Here is a 14,822-nt window from a genome sequence, read left to right on the forward strand (position 1 = left end):
AACTAAGTAATTATCTAATTAATTAATTAATTAATTAACTAATTTCTGTTTATCTAATTAGTTAATGCGCTAATTGGTTAATTAGCTCCACAGGCCAATGAAATTGGTTAAATAGCGCATTAAATATAAAACCTGCCAATTTCCCATAAAGAGCTGGTATGTTATGGGCAATTTTTTTTTTTTTAACTTTCACATATTTAATTTATGTTAAATACAAAACATACTAGTTTTACTTTGGACGCTATTTAACCAATTTTTTCTATAAAGAGCTGGTATGTTTTCCATAAAGGTATGTTTTCCATAAAGAGCTGATATAAAACATATTACAAAACCTGTCAGTTTCCCATAAAGAGCTGGTATGTTATGCGTTATTTAACCAATTTTTTATATTTAAACAAATTTATGAAAATTAAAATAACGTATTTGAAAGTTGCATTTTTATTTGGAAGAAATCATTTCCTTCGATGCGTTTTTCACCCTTTGGGAAGAGACTCAAAAATGCCACTCTTTAGAAAGTTAGTTTAAAAACTCTCTCTTTTTGGGAATTTACTCCTTATTAATACGGCCACTATATTTATTTTCTAGTATTAATTTTTGTTATGGTTTATGATTTTCTTATATTTTATCAAAAAAGTTAATAACTATTGTAGTTACAATTATGGAGATGTTAATTTGTCGTATGTGTAATTCTTTTGTTTTATAAGAATTGTTATATTAGGGGTAATTTTGAAATTTAGTTGCATTTAATTCCGAAACACTCATCAAACCAAGCTAGATATTGAAATGAAAAATATGTTGCATTTATACCCCCTGAACTTGTTTGATCCTTAATGCCTATGCCCCTCCCTTGTTAATACTAATTGTCAAGCAAGATCAGGGCAAAATTGGAAGAAATTTCTTATCTCACTTCTACAAATAATTTTTTAATGGGACATCAAGCCTCAGGGGAGGTTTCTGCAACGAATTGTTCCTATTCAGGGGTGTTGAATGCCATTTCTAAATCTAGAGGGGAGGTCAGTGCAAGTGTCAGAAACCTCAGGGGAGGTTTCTGCAATTATCCCTACTAAAAAAGAGAAGGGTCACTTTAAATTTTTTATTATAAAAAGAGGATGGAACTTTCTTCTAAAGTTTTTTTTAACTTACTAAGTTAGTTTAGTAGTGGGGAAAAGTAACCAAAAAGTAACGCTAATGAAGAAATTTAATAGTAGCACCAAACGTTAAGGGGAAAAAGTGATAATAACCCATAAATTAATTTGTCTAGTTAACATCTTTCAACAAGAGTAGTTATTATGGCTCCAAAATCAAAGGGGAACAAATACTTATCTCTTTACATTGTTCTCGGCACCCATTCTTTGGAAAAATTGAAATATGGAAATTACAAAGATTTGATAATCGAAACAGAAACAAGTAAAAAAAGAAAAAAACAGAAACAAGAAAACATCTCTGGAAAATACTAACATGGAATAAAACAACAAAGTTGGATAATCATGGAAGACAATGTACACATTCCATGTTGAGAAGAACATATCAGCATTGACTTGTGATTGAGTGCATAATGACAAACCATTAAGAAAAAACATACAACTATGCAGGAGACGTGGTTTGATCAGCCCTTTCATTTTGAGGAGAAATCTTTCGCAGTTGAGATACGGGTGATTTCAACTTGGACAATTAGAGTATCTTTCAATAGGTAGCCCTTGAAAGGATCTTTAATGTCAATCAGGGGGTGAAACGCAGACCAACCCCAATCCTTTTTTGTATGAGTGAACAAATGATTAGCTGCAAAAACAAAAATTAAATAAATAAAAATAAAAATAAATGTCCAAATGAAACACAAGTTTATAGTAAATTTAATATCTAGACTCAATAAAATTCATATATCAATTTAATAAAAACCATAAATAAGTTTACTTGTACGCTCCAAATCTTTGTCATTTTTCTGGTTCTTTATGCACAATTTGTATTCTGCGAATATTCTGAAATTAGTGTCTTCAATAGCTGACGCTAGAAAGAGGGAAATGTTTTTCCCTTCTTGATTCTGGCCTCCATTCGGATAAAGCATTATCTTCCTGAAATTTGATGAAAAGAAAAAGGAAGCACAAAAAACAAAAGAAGGAATTATTGAAACCATCAGAATTGAAAAAAAAAAGAAGCTGATTTTGAAATTGTGAATATGTGACAAATGAACAGATTATTAACCAGCATAATAAAAAGAAATAAATTGAGCATTCACATACCATTTTAAATTTCCCATAACAAAAACATCAGAATATATAACATTTCCAGTCTTTGAGCATTTGACCACTTTCCAAGTGTAAGTACTGAATATGTTCACAGGCAGAGACAAGCACTCTCCTCTGCCGGAGTATCTTTTGGCCAAAATCTCCACCCCAAATGCACATTTGTCATGAAGAAGGAAACCGTTTGTGGCATCATGAAAAATTTTGAGATCCAGCAATTGGGCAGTGCCCCATTCTTTCTTCATTTCATGGAATCGTATTGCTTCTCCGCTAACATCTACACGTAAAAACATTGTTGACAAAATGTTACACAACCCAAAAAAAAAAAAGTTAATAATGGAAGTAAAAGAACATTATAATTTAGAAAATTTAAGAAAAATACCTTGGAATACTAAGTACTCGTCTCGAATCTGATCATACACAAAGAACTTGATGTTTGCATTGATCTGCCAGCCAAGAGGAAGGGTAGCATTGCGTTGGATACTAACGTAAAAAGATATGTATCCCTCTCCATTTCTCTTTTCATCACCGCGTGGGTAAAGATGTAATTTCCTTGAATAGAATGGATTTAATTTTTAGCATACATGAAATGAATAGTCCATATACATATACATAGAGATGATTGCCTTCATGAAATTCGGAAAATAAATTAAGAAATTAAAAATTAGTATGTCGTATGATTTTTTTTTTTAGTATGTCGTATGATTGCAGTTCAAATAATTATGTGATGTATAAATGAAATGAGAATAGTAATTTTGAGAAAATTTAAGAAATTAAAAATTAGTATGTTGTATGATTGCAGTTCAAATAATTGTGTGATGTATAAATGAAATGGGAATATAACTTTGAGAAAAGGATTAGTTAATCGACTCTACCAGTCATAACCAGAAGCTTCAAAAATCCTTGAACTATAACTCTTTGCTTTTGTTTTCTCGAGCATTTCAAGAAGAAAAGCGAATGAGTCAATCTTCAATGTGTAGTCAGCTGGAGGTGTCTTTCTGACCACTGCTTGCACAACATCTAAAAAATTGTACAACTTAACCTTGTTAATTTTTGTGGAAAGGAAAAAATGGTGCAGATTCAAGAAGCTTTACTGGAATTACTTCTTACTTCACTTTATTTTCATCTTAAATTCAAGCAATCTTGGTAAAAATTAGGGGACACGCGTGGGCTTGGAGAGAAGAAGGGGAAGATGGAGAAGTAAAATAAGGGGATGGAGAGGGAGAGGGTGGCAGGTTAAGGAGTGGGGAAGAAGATCAGATGCAGTGAAGGGGAAAGAGGTGGCGGGTGAGGGGAAGGAGGGCAGGGAGGGAGGGAGAGATTGCAGCGGAGGGTGGCAAAGGAGTGGAGGAAGAATTTCACTGTCATGTTTAAAATTATCGCCAAAAACACATTAAAAACACTATACTAAATATTTTAATAAGGTTTAATCTTTTTTATATTGACAATGTATACGCTGTCAGTGTTGGATAAATGAAAATTATGTAAAATTTGAATTTAAAATTCAACTTCTACACATACGTCATGAATCCAATGGTAATAATATATATACTATTAGTATTAGTATATATAAAATTTACTCTTTTAATAAGATGCATATCTACTCTTCAAGTTCTATAAAAATACCACTTGAAACAGGCTAATGAACATAAAAGGTCTTTGTTCCTGCATTTAGTACTGATCGAACCACGAGGTTGCCCACAAATCGAAGACAAAAACCAGGGGAAGCACATGCATACATAGAATAAGTTCTTATAACGTTGAAGTAGTAGGCTATCAACATGACTCTGTATTTCCTTCTTCGATTAGTCTCTTAGATCATACGAGAAATCACAGGAAGCCAAATATGAGACTCGTTTTAAAGAGTGGACTAGGAATACAATTCCTCTTGTGGCATGAATATAGTAGATTATTTCCATATTAAGTTTGGGCATATACTCGATCATAATTTATTATCAGAAAATCATACAGCTATCCTGTTACATATAGCAGAATATTGCTTTTTTTTTTGGCGAAAATATGGATATCAAGTCAAAGTCTTTTTTTATTTTTCTTTTGTTATTCTATTCTTTTGGTACAAGGGTTATACTAGAGAGAGACAGGAAAAGGGGAGGGAGTTTCAAATCCCATCTCTATGAGCCTGGTGGCCTAGGCAACCAATTCAAAGTCAAAGTCTTTCTTTTTTTTTACCCCTTGTTTGATTGTTTTTGTTATTTTCTGTGTTGGTGGTTTCATGTAAATTTCCCCCTAATTTGTTGATCAAATGGAGAACCTGCCTGGTTGTGCACTATCGACTCTAGACCAAGGTTTGTAAAATCGGGATCCTACATAGAATCGATTTTAGTTTCACAGGATCGGATCGTAGGATCGGATCGTAGAATCGTAAGATCCTACCAAAAGCTCTTAATTGCAATTAAAGGTTGCAATTCTTTGATAAATTACAAATATACCACAAATATTTTCATTTACTTGCAAAATGGAGCTTCGTATTTCACAAATTTACAAAAAAATTGTAGAATCGTACGATCTTACGATCCTACGATCCTATACGATCCTACCGATCCTGCTACGATTCTATGCGATCCTACAAAGATTAATATGATTTGCGACGCTGCATACGATCCGGATCGATTTTGGTTATCCGGATCGTAGGATCGTACGATCCTACGATCCGGATCGCGATTTTGACAACTATGCTCTAGACAAGATAAGAAGCCCAACAATGCAACTTCATATATTCATTTCACCTGTAAGATGACACTTTTAATAATCTGAGACCTTAAAGAATAGTTCAAGCTCAATTTGTGCCAAGAACTCAAATTGGATTCAAAATTTGGCGAGCTCAGATCAAGGAAGGGTGATTATTAAGATTCAGTCAAGTTATCCAATCTAGTTTGAACTCATACGAGCATGCAACTTGATGAGGCTTTTGTATTTTTACTTTTAATTAGCATCTTCTAAAACTGACATGAATGATCATTTTTAAGAAAGAATAGAGATCAAAAGATAGGAGTCTACTTATTTCAACCAACAATTTAACCTTTTTCAGCTAGGGTGCCTTATACTCCATAAAAGGGTTTTTAGCATCAGAAAATGTGCTGCAACTTCAGTAACTTCATAAAGTTGAACTAAACATTTGAAAGAGCAAAGAGAATATTGAACATAGTTTATGAAACAGACAAAAAATTATGCAAAAACTTTGCAAAGAAAAGCACAAAAACCAACCACGTACCAGACTCGTGAACCGCTGATCCTATACTATTGCACGACTTCTCCTCCCCCATTGTAATGCTCAGTTGCTTTTGAAACTTTTCCATTCTTGGTGAAGATGTATAATCAGATAAACCCTTCTTCTTTTCTCTGTGAATGGATAGACCTCTCCTCTTCTTAAAATGCACTCAGGGATGGCGTGTTGAAGTCCATGCCGACAATTTCTAAGTAAGATCCCAAATTCAACTCATATATATGTATATGACTAATTTATTCCAAGTTGAAATGTACCTGCACCTACCAATCGAATGATACGGATCCTTTGGTTGGTGGGACTTGTCTCTTTTATAGGCGAGAATCACAGTATTTACTGGTTATTTTCACATGATTGATTTCTTTTTTTATTTTTTTTTTATTTTGATGTTTGATATCTTCAAAGAATGGTATACACGAACCATATATGATATAACTTTGCAATATTGTTGGTTATGTATTTATGGTGGATTTTGTGATGGAAAAAGCCCCATTTTCTTGTTCACCAACTAAGGTCCCTAGTCTAATTTATGTATATGATTGTGAGTATCCACCTACTCTACGGTTTGACATTGATGGTTAAACATAGGTTAGAAGGCATTTATAGATAATATAAAAACAAACTGGCATCTCTGGGGCCAAGGAGGCTCTATGCGAATTTTGATTGAAGGAACCTACACGAAATTGGATTTAAATAAGTATTTGGACAATGGTGGTTAGATATATTTTATATTCCCTCTCTACAAGATGTATGTGACTTTCTATAAAGTTTTAAATTAAAATATCGATGCCCAACTATATAATAATATGCCTTGGGCAATCTCTACTATCTAAAGTTTTAGAGTGATGAGCATTGAGACTGGCAGACTCTTTTCTTTTTATCTTTTAAGAGTAGGGGAAGAGGGTTTTTATGTTAATAGGTTCTAGTTACACAGATTTTGTTTCTCTACTTGGTTACTCGATTGGCTAGTCGGTTAACTCAATGTGGTCCGAGTAATTTTAGGATTGGTTTATTAAAAGACACTTGGCATGATAAGAAGGAATGAGATAGGAAGTAAGACAGGATTTGGAACTAAAGATCCATGCGGATTTATGAAGTACGGAAATCGAGAATGGAAAGTGGAAATGGAACCCGTGATTTCTAAATTCTGAAATTTTAACCTTAGCTAGTAAATTAAACTAGGGCCTCCTTGACCACAATAAGAACAAGTAAATAAGGCAGATGATACTGCTAGAGCAAATTTCACTTCATGACACAACTTTGCCCTTCTTTATATTAAAGATCATTACTTCAACTAAATCCTCGAGACCCGATGACAAACTTTTTTTTTTCCTTTTCCTGTTCCCAACTACAAAATATTTGATTTTTGATCATCATGATCGCCACAACAGTAAAGCCGCTATCACTACTACAACCTTTAACCTCCAATCCTGTTTCATCCAAAAAATTCAAAGAAAGCTTAATCTTTTGTTTGGTTAAAGCCACTTTCATTTATTTGGGTATGGAAAGTTGGAGTTTCAGTGACCCATTTCCTTCTATTTTAGTAGTTAAACTTATTTTCTTAGGACTGAGCCACAAATTCATGAATTCGATTCGAAGCAGTAATAACAATGGCACTGGTATAAAATCATGTAGAACGAGAATACTTTATTGTTCCAAAAAAAAAAAAAACTGAGAAAAAAATCATTTTCCATCAACCTATCTTATTGAAACAGAGGTAGTTTGAGGCTTTGATAATACCCTTATGACACTGATATTAATGAATAATCTATGTTTTTAAACTTGAATATTGCAGCTTTTTTGGCCATTAAGGCATTAACTTTACAATTTGTTCAACGCTGGAAAATCCGTATTATACCGAGGTAGAAGTATAAGATTAGAAATTGCATAAGATTGTATTGAACTAAATGTTACCATAGAATATGATTTTATTTATGAATATTACAAACTAAACAAGAATAGCAATGTAAAAACATATTAACAAAAGTCAAAGAAAGCAAGACACTTGGGAAGCAAAGTTGCAGCAATTATCGTTGACTTTTGAAAACATTTGTGAAAACACACAAAGACCAATGTAAATTAAGTTTCAATTTATGTTAACGTCATTCACATTGAATGCTTGTTATAATTCCGAAATCAAAGAAAACAAAAAAAAAAGAACTTCTTATTGATATTGAGAATATTATTTCTGTTAATTAATAGTTTTTTTATCCATTTTAAAATTTCAATTAATGAATTGTACTTAAAGACAATGAAGTATAGAATCAAGATTTGCATAATATTTGTCTTTAACTACCCATTAAATGATGTAATATTCTGAACAGCAATAAAAAGCAACGGAAAGGATATTTACATATTGTTAGTTCTCCAAACCATTAGAACTTATACATAATTTTTTTTTTCTTGGGGTTTGGGTCGGGGTGGGGGGCATAACTCATAACAAGGGAAAACCCAAATGATATATTAAGACTTAAATTTATATAGACTTTGGCTGTTAATAAAGGAACCTTTATGGGTCTTCGTGTGATTTTCAAGGAATATTTCTATAAGTCAACTGCAATTGCTGTGACATTGCGTCCCAATTTCTATTTCGAAATGTCATGTTTTCTTTGACTGTTTCTAATTTATGCTTCCCTTTCTTTCTCGATTTGTTCGTGTCATCCTTACGCAGGGGCATGCTAATCTTCTCTATATCGTACTATGCTTCCTTTTCTTTTCCGACACATTGATGTGCATTTTCTCTTCTATTTCAGTTTAACGGACAAGTCATTACTGCAAGCTCACCTCGGATTTCCTCTATGCCGACAACTTTAATTCAATAAGATATCATGCAAATGGTAATATAAAACTTTTCAAACCCGTTATAAAGGAATTTTAATTCAGCTCTTTAATGTACGCGCATACTTTGTACTCACTCCGTCCCACTTTGATAGTCATGTTTTTTTTTCCACACAGTTTAAGAAAAAATAATTAATTTTGTTAGAAAAATAAATTTAGATTGCTATTTTCCTAAAATACCCTCACATTAAATATGGTATAACTTTATGGGAATTTGAATTGATGGTAAAAAAAGAATCAACTTTCATTAAATCGGGCAGGTTTATAGTAACAACTATTTACATTGAATAAGGGTATTTTAGGAAAATTAAAATACAACTACATTCTTCAATTGGAAAGTGGACTAAAATTTGGGACAGATGAAAAAGGAATACAGGACTATCAAAGTGGGACGGAGGGAGTAATTATAAAGGACTAAATAAGGATATTTTAAAGAAGTTATAAATTAACTATCTTCTTCAATTGGAAAGTAAATTACAATTTGGGACGAAAAAAAAAAGGAAAACAAAATTATCAATATGGGCGGAGGAAGTATTTTACTTTTTGTAGAGATTAATACTTGAAATTCCTTTTAATCAGTATTAGACTAACTGTGACGTTAATGCCATAATGGCCACGAAATTTATAGAATTCAAGTTAGAAAACATAGATTAGTCATTTATCTGCAGAAATATCTACAATCCAGCTCAAAGCCTCAGACTACCTCTATTCACTAAAGATATCAAATATCAAAAAAAAAAAATCAACCATGTGAAAATACCCATAAATCCAATAAGTCACTTTTAAAAGAGGCAACTCCTTCTATTAAATGCAAAGCATTTCATGTATAAAAAACATTTTTTTTTGTCAAATTGATATTTCGTATTCCCCACTTTGTTCTTACCATTTAATTAAGACCGTGGACCGCATTTTATATATTAATATGTCCAACCAATGAAAGGATCCGTCGGTCCCATTCAATTGGTAGGTGCAGATACATTTCAACTTGGAATAAATTATATGTGTGTGTGTGTGTTTGTGTCACCCTATTAGAAGAAATTGCATGAATATGAAGAAAGAAAGAATAGTGAAAGTTAGAAGTAATTCTAATGAATCCTTTTTCAATTTTTTTGTGTAATATTTTATCCCAGAAAAATTAATAAGGCTGAGTTATTCAATCTTTCAGATGTGCAAGCAGTGGTGTAAAAAGACACCACCAGCTGATTGCACATTGAAGGTTCTCTTTTCTTCTTGAAATCTTGACAAAATAAAAGCAAAGAGTTATGAGTCACAGATTTTTGAAGCTTCTGGCTACGAATGGTTGAGTACCAGCTTGATTAACTAATACTTTTCTCAGGATTACTTTTCCCATTTTCTTAATGCATCTGGAGGCAGTTATTTGAAGTTTAAACTGCGAAACAAACTCGTGCAAAATTCTCAGAATCATAAAAATGATGAAAGTCATTAGAGAACATTTAAACATATGGTGTCATTCATTAAAATTCATAATATACCCTTAATTATAAGGGCAAATTTATCTCAATTGCAGATAAATATTTGAATCAGAAGGCAATTATCTATTCAATAATCAACTAACTACAGCTTCCTCAGGCTAACTTCTAACTTCCACAGATTCTTCTCTACCCTGATCATTTTTGTTTCGTGTATGATTATCTACACTATAATAGAATTTGACCCATAAAATCCATAAAAAATAAACTTTTTAAAGAGATAATTGTAATAAATATATTTTTTGTTAATTGTACACACGTTAGAGTATACCTTAAACACTAGTATTAATAGCTATGGTGTATTTTTTTTAATATAAAAACCCCTATAAACTTTAGGAAAATGCTACCGTCCCTTTTGAGTATGATACTCACGATTCTAACTCATTTATATCCTATCATAGTATTTAATAATTTAAATTCTTGAAATAATTTGAAAGTTAATAACTTTTTATTCTATATCTAATGGTAAATTTAATATTATCAATAGCGCACCTAAAAGGAACGATAGAATTTCCTAAACTTCAATTTACACGGGCTATTAAAAGTTAAAACTTCCAAAAGAAAAACAAGAAAGAAAAACCGCGAAGTGTCAATTGGGCATTGTTGGAAATCTACAAATACCAAAAAAATACATCACTCGCTTACTCTCCACGCGTGACAGCCACCAGATCCCAATTCCAACGCCCCGCCAGCTGAAGCTCCAGGTTTAAGGCCGCCGCCGCCACCGCCGCAGCAGGTTTGTGTTTCATGGTTTTGAATTGGCTTCTGTAACTTCTCTTGTAAAAGTTTAAGATTGATGCTACTTTTAGGGTTTATATCTATAATCAGGGCTTCGAATTTGTTGGTGCAATGTAACAATCGAACTAACAATTGGGTCTTGATTTCGGAAATAAAGTAGAGACCAAAATTTAAAGATTCCCTCAAATTTGTTGTACTTTAATTTCGGAAGTCTTTTCTACCTGTTAGACAGTCTATTAATGTTGCTGGAAATCTTTAAAAATGTTTTATTTTTTTTGGTCTAGATTACAGGATTGATTATACCTGTTTTAGAGATTTGATTTATGCAGATTGCTGTTTCATTGAGGAGATTATCATCTTGTGTTGTTTCTTCTTACATGAATTCCAATGATTTCTTGTCCTCCGTACCTCAATAGTGTTTGGATGTTTTGTTAAGAATATGGTAGCTTCACAGAGGATTGTTTGCGGTTTAAGCATTTTTTCCTACATTCCCTTTCTTGTCACAGAGAAGAAAAGAGATGTCATACCTTCTGCCTCACCTTCATTCCGGCTGGGCTGTTGACCAGGCTATCCTTGCTGAAGAGGAACGACTTGTTCTCATCAGGTTCGGACATGATTGGGATGAGACCTGTATGCAGGTAAGGCATCCTCCTGAATTTCCTTCAATTAATTCTGTCTTTCTGTGCATTTTCCAGTTTACAGTGGTTTATCTGAAAGTTTTTTGAATATTAAGGGGCCTATGACTTGTCTTTAAGCAGAAAAAGAATTACTAACTTGTGAAAAGTCCTAGTTCTAGTTGATTAAACTTTGGGATGAGGGAATTGTTCCCATTTCTTTTACCGTTCTGCTTTGGATTTTAATGTTTTCTTTTGCACTGCAATTGTTGGTTGATTAAAAGTTTTAAATAGTTCAAAGAGAAGGAACAGAATAGTTGTAAATGGTTGCCAAAAAGGATTCTGGTGAAAAATGAGGCCAATTAGACTAATGCCCTCTTATGGTATTTTCCAAATGTCATTAGAAGTCAAAGCTGAGGTTGGCTGAAACTGGCTATGTTAGTCTCAATAGAAGTTGCACTGGTTCCCTCAAATTATTAGTCTTAGTTTACTACTAGTTAGCTTAAATGAACAGTCACTTTAGATGTTTTCTTTTTCGGGCTAACAGAGTTATGAGCTATTGATCATGGCAGCAGGGAGGATGGTCTTTGGTCTTTGTATGTGTGGTATGCTGTATTTTACGTGTCATGTTGAGAGTCATGATGAGTTGACTGCGGTGGTAGACTATAGCAGTGCTATGGTGTCAACTCTGTATTTTTTTCCTGCCCCTGGTTTTTTCATGTTTTGGTTAGTTTTCATAGATATGATGCCATAGCAGTGCATACATATTTTGAGTTTTCATATATATGATGCCACAGCAGTGCATACATATTTCGTGTTGAATCCCATCAAATTTTAGTTGCCCATTGATGAGTAGTTCAGGTTAGATTATTTCTGAAGAGTCCTAATCTAGTTTGCTAGTACTTGATGCTTAGAGTGAGATTTGCTGACACTGCACCGCCTGGTTAGTGCAATAATACATGCTGTGGTTCAAAGTCGTGGTTGAGGATGTCACTTCCCATCTCTGATATCAATTGTGTATAGGATTATGCACAAGTTTTAAAGATTATGAAGTGTTTCAAAACTATTTGCTTTTTGTCTAACAGAAAATAGTATAATAATCACTATTGTCACAGGAAAATTAATAGAATGATGATGTCAAATATACCCATCATAAGTTGATTCAGATGCAGAAAAACTATTACACCAATTATAATTGAGCATTGATTAAACTATTAAATATACTTTTAAAATGTTATTCTCAATTGATAAATAATTGAGTCGTGATTTTCATTGTTCTTCGAGTTTCTTATTTAAATCAAATTCTTGCTGTGCCATTATTATGGTGCTAAATACAATTTTTTAATTATTCCTTTTTTAGTATATTTAAGATAACTTATGAGCTCTAGTCTATTTGACTCGTAGCATGTAGTATCTTCTTCCTAACAAATCAGTCAACAGACTCAACAGTAGTATGGTATATTATGCTTAATTTTTTTTAATGTAATCATTACTAGTTTCTTCTTGTATTTATTTTAATACTCTTCTCCTTTGGGTCATTCATATCTACAGTCTCTACTCCTTGCCCCCTGTCCTCTTTAAAGATCTCTGTCCCTGGCAGTTTGCAAAAGTCAGAGATCAGTCTGACTTGCTTGCTTGGTTTTTGAGCGGCGCTTACAATCAGCTGGTGGGCAATCAGGAATTTGGAGCTGCTTTCTCTATCTTTTCAATTATCCTTTTTCCTTTTTTTTTCTGGAACTGCTTTCAAATTGTCTAAAACAGTAGGAAGGCAAATTTAACTTTAAGTACTGGGCAAGCAATTCAGCTGACTTTTGTGTGCCTCACTATGTTCCCCTGTCCCAGACCTTCTGTCATTAATGGGATCTCCAAGACTTACAGCAAAAACATTCAAATAATCTAGTTTTTTTTTTTTTTGAAATCACAGGTGGAGGTTGTGTCCTAATGGTGTAAGATGTGTCTTAGCTGCTTAGGCTTCCTGCATTTATTCAGTCTTAGGAAATGCTTTGGGTAGTCCATTTTTGTGGTTTGTGGACTTTTCAGTTGCTCTATTCATTATCTTGTTTGTTGCTTTGGGTTTTCTGCAATGATGTGAGATCTTATTAGAGTTGGCCCCTTTTTTAGTCCTTTATTCTTCTGATTATCCATTTGCCTACATGTTTGCAGATGGATGAAGTGTTAGCATCAGTTGCTGAGACAATAAAGAACTTTGCTGTGTTATACTTGGTTGATATAACTGAGGTGCCTGATTTTAATACAATGTATGAGTTGTATGATCCATCCACAATTATGTTCTTCTTTAGGAACAAGCACATCATGATTGATCTTGGTACTGGAAACAACAACAAGATCAACTGGGCAATGAAGGACAAACAGGAATTCATTGACATTGTCGAAACTGTGTATCGTGGTGCAAGAAAAGGTCGTGGTCTAGTCATTGCACCCAAAGATTACTCTACCAAGTATCGATATTGATTACTTGTTTGTCATGCATTTGGACAAATACTGATAGCACACCTAATATTACGCATGTATAACTAATATCTTGTTGCCGACTTCATATTTTTCTGATTGCACACAGTTACACCTGATTGTAGACTGTAAAACTAATATCAGGTGGCTGAAGATTTCTTTCTGAGACTGTATTTTAGTCCTTGGATTCAATAATCAGGTGTGTTCTTAGCATGTATCTTTTAGCAATGTTGTACGGACCAACCAACTTTCTGCAACATATCATCTAGCAAGAGCCACCTTACAAATCTGTCCTGGGAATGAATTAGGCAAGCAACGATTTGCCCACTAGAATAACCCATGAGATCAAAGATATGGTTCACCCATGAGATCAAAGATATGGTTCAAGAAAGATAGTTGAGTGTAAGAGAAAGGATGTTGAAAGAATCAATTGTTCAATAGTTTCTGTAGCAAGCGCATTTAGTTGCTTTAATGAGTATGGTTTAGTACAGCACAGGAGTTGGATTTCAGGGGTCATAAATTTCAATTAAATGTTGAAGAGGGTTAGAGGAACCAACTCTGTCTAGTTCAGTTGGCTACCATGCAGTACTTAACATGCCTCAAAGATTTCTTGACTTAGTGAAATCTAACGGGTAGTGGCCGGTAAGATAAAACTGGCTACTACCCAGTAAGATAAATTCCCTTTGACCTAGTGTAGGAATTGGTTAGCGTTTGGATTGATATATTTTAGAATTTTTAAAGAAAAATATTTTATAATGATTTGATGTATGTGAGATAAAAAAGTAATAGAGAAATGTGTTCACTGAAAATATAGAACTTTTTAGATAGAAAACTGCAATCCAAACACTAGTAAATTGGGGTTTAGAGGCGCTCCCATGCAAATTTATGAGGTTTTTTTTTTTTGGAGGGGGTGGGGTTTGGTTTTAAGAATTTTTATTGACCAAATTGCCTAGCATCGTGTACAGTGGCACCTCATCACTTGGGCTCCATCTACATGTAAATACACGAGGCCAACAAAGTGAAACTTTGATGTAATTTTATCAATTTGGCGGAAATTATGGAATTTACCAGTTTACCTTAGAAAATTTTTTTGGTGTTACTCTCTATTTATTGGCGGATATGCAAAATACATTTGGAACATTGGATATTTGGCTTGCGTGATTTTTGTTTAAATTTAAACTGTAAAACA

General features: G+C 33.3%; 2 protein-coding genes and 1 pseudogene across 2 annotated transcripts; 1 reads left to right on the forward strand and 2 right to left on the reverse strand.

Annotated features, from left to right (window-relative positions):
* Window positions 1-1,485: 1,485 nt before the first annotated feature.
* On the reverse strand, window positions 1,486-5,580 carry LOC113781679. Its single transcript, XM_027327651.1, has 6 exons — window positions 5,473-5,580; window positions 3,116-3,260; window positions 2,623-2,792; window positions 2,238-2,517; window positions 1,912-2,069; window positions 1,486-1,779 (listed from the first exon to the last, which is right to left on the reverse strand). The coding sequence occupies exons 1-6, from the start codon at window positions 5,555-5,557 to the stop codon at window positions 1,616-1,618; spliced, it is 1,002 nt and encodes a 333-aa protein (XP_027183452.1). The 5' UTR covers window positions 5,558-5,580; the 3' UTR covers window positions 1,486-1,615.
* A 2,524-nt stretch (window positions 5,581-8,104) lies between these two features.
* On the reverse strand, window positions 8,105-8,187 carry LOC113781845 (annotated as a pseudogene).
* Window positions 8,188-10,442: 2,255 nt separating this feature from the next.
* On the forward strand, window positions 10,443-13,857 carry LOC113779613 (thioredoxin-like protein YLS8). The gene is made up of 3 exons (XM_027325259.1): window positions 10,443-10,548; window positions 11,057-11,188; window positions 13,328-13,857. The coding sequence occupies exons 2-3, from the start codon at window positions 11,069-11,071 to the stop codon at window positions 13,634-13,636; spliced, it is 429 nt and encodes a 142-aa protein (XP_027181060.1). The 5' UTR covers window positions 10,443-10,548; window positions 11,057-11,068; the 3' UTR covers window positions 13,637-13,857.
* The last annotated feature ends 965 nt before the right edge of the window (window positions 13,858-14,822 follow it).

The sequence above is a fragment of the Coffea eugenioides genome, chromosome 8, assembly GCF_003713205.1.
Source record: "Coffea eugenioides isolate CCC68of chromosome 8, Ceug_1.0, whole genome shotgun sequence".
In the NCBI taxonomy this organism is placed as follows: Eukaryota; Viridiplantae; Streptophyta; class Magnoliopsida; order Gentianales; family Rubiaceae; genus Coffea; species Coffea eugenioides.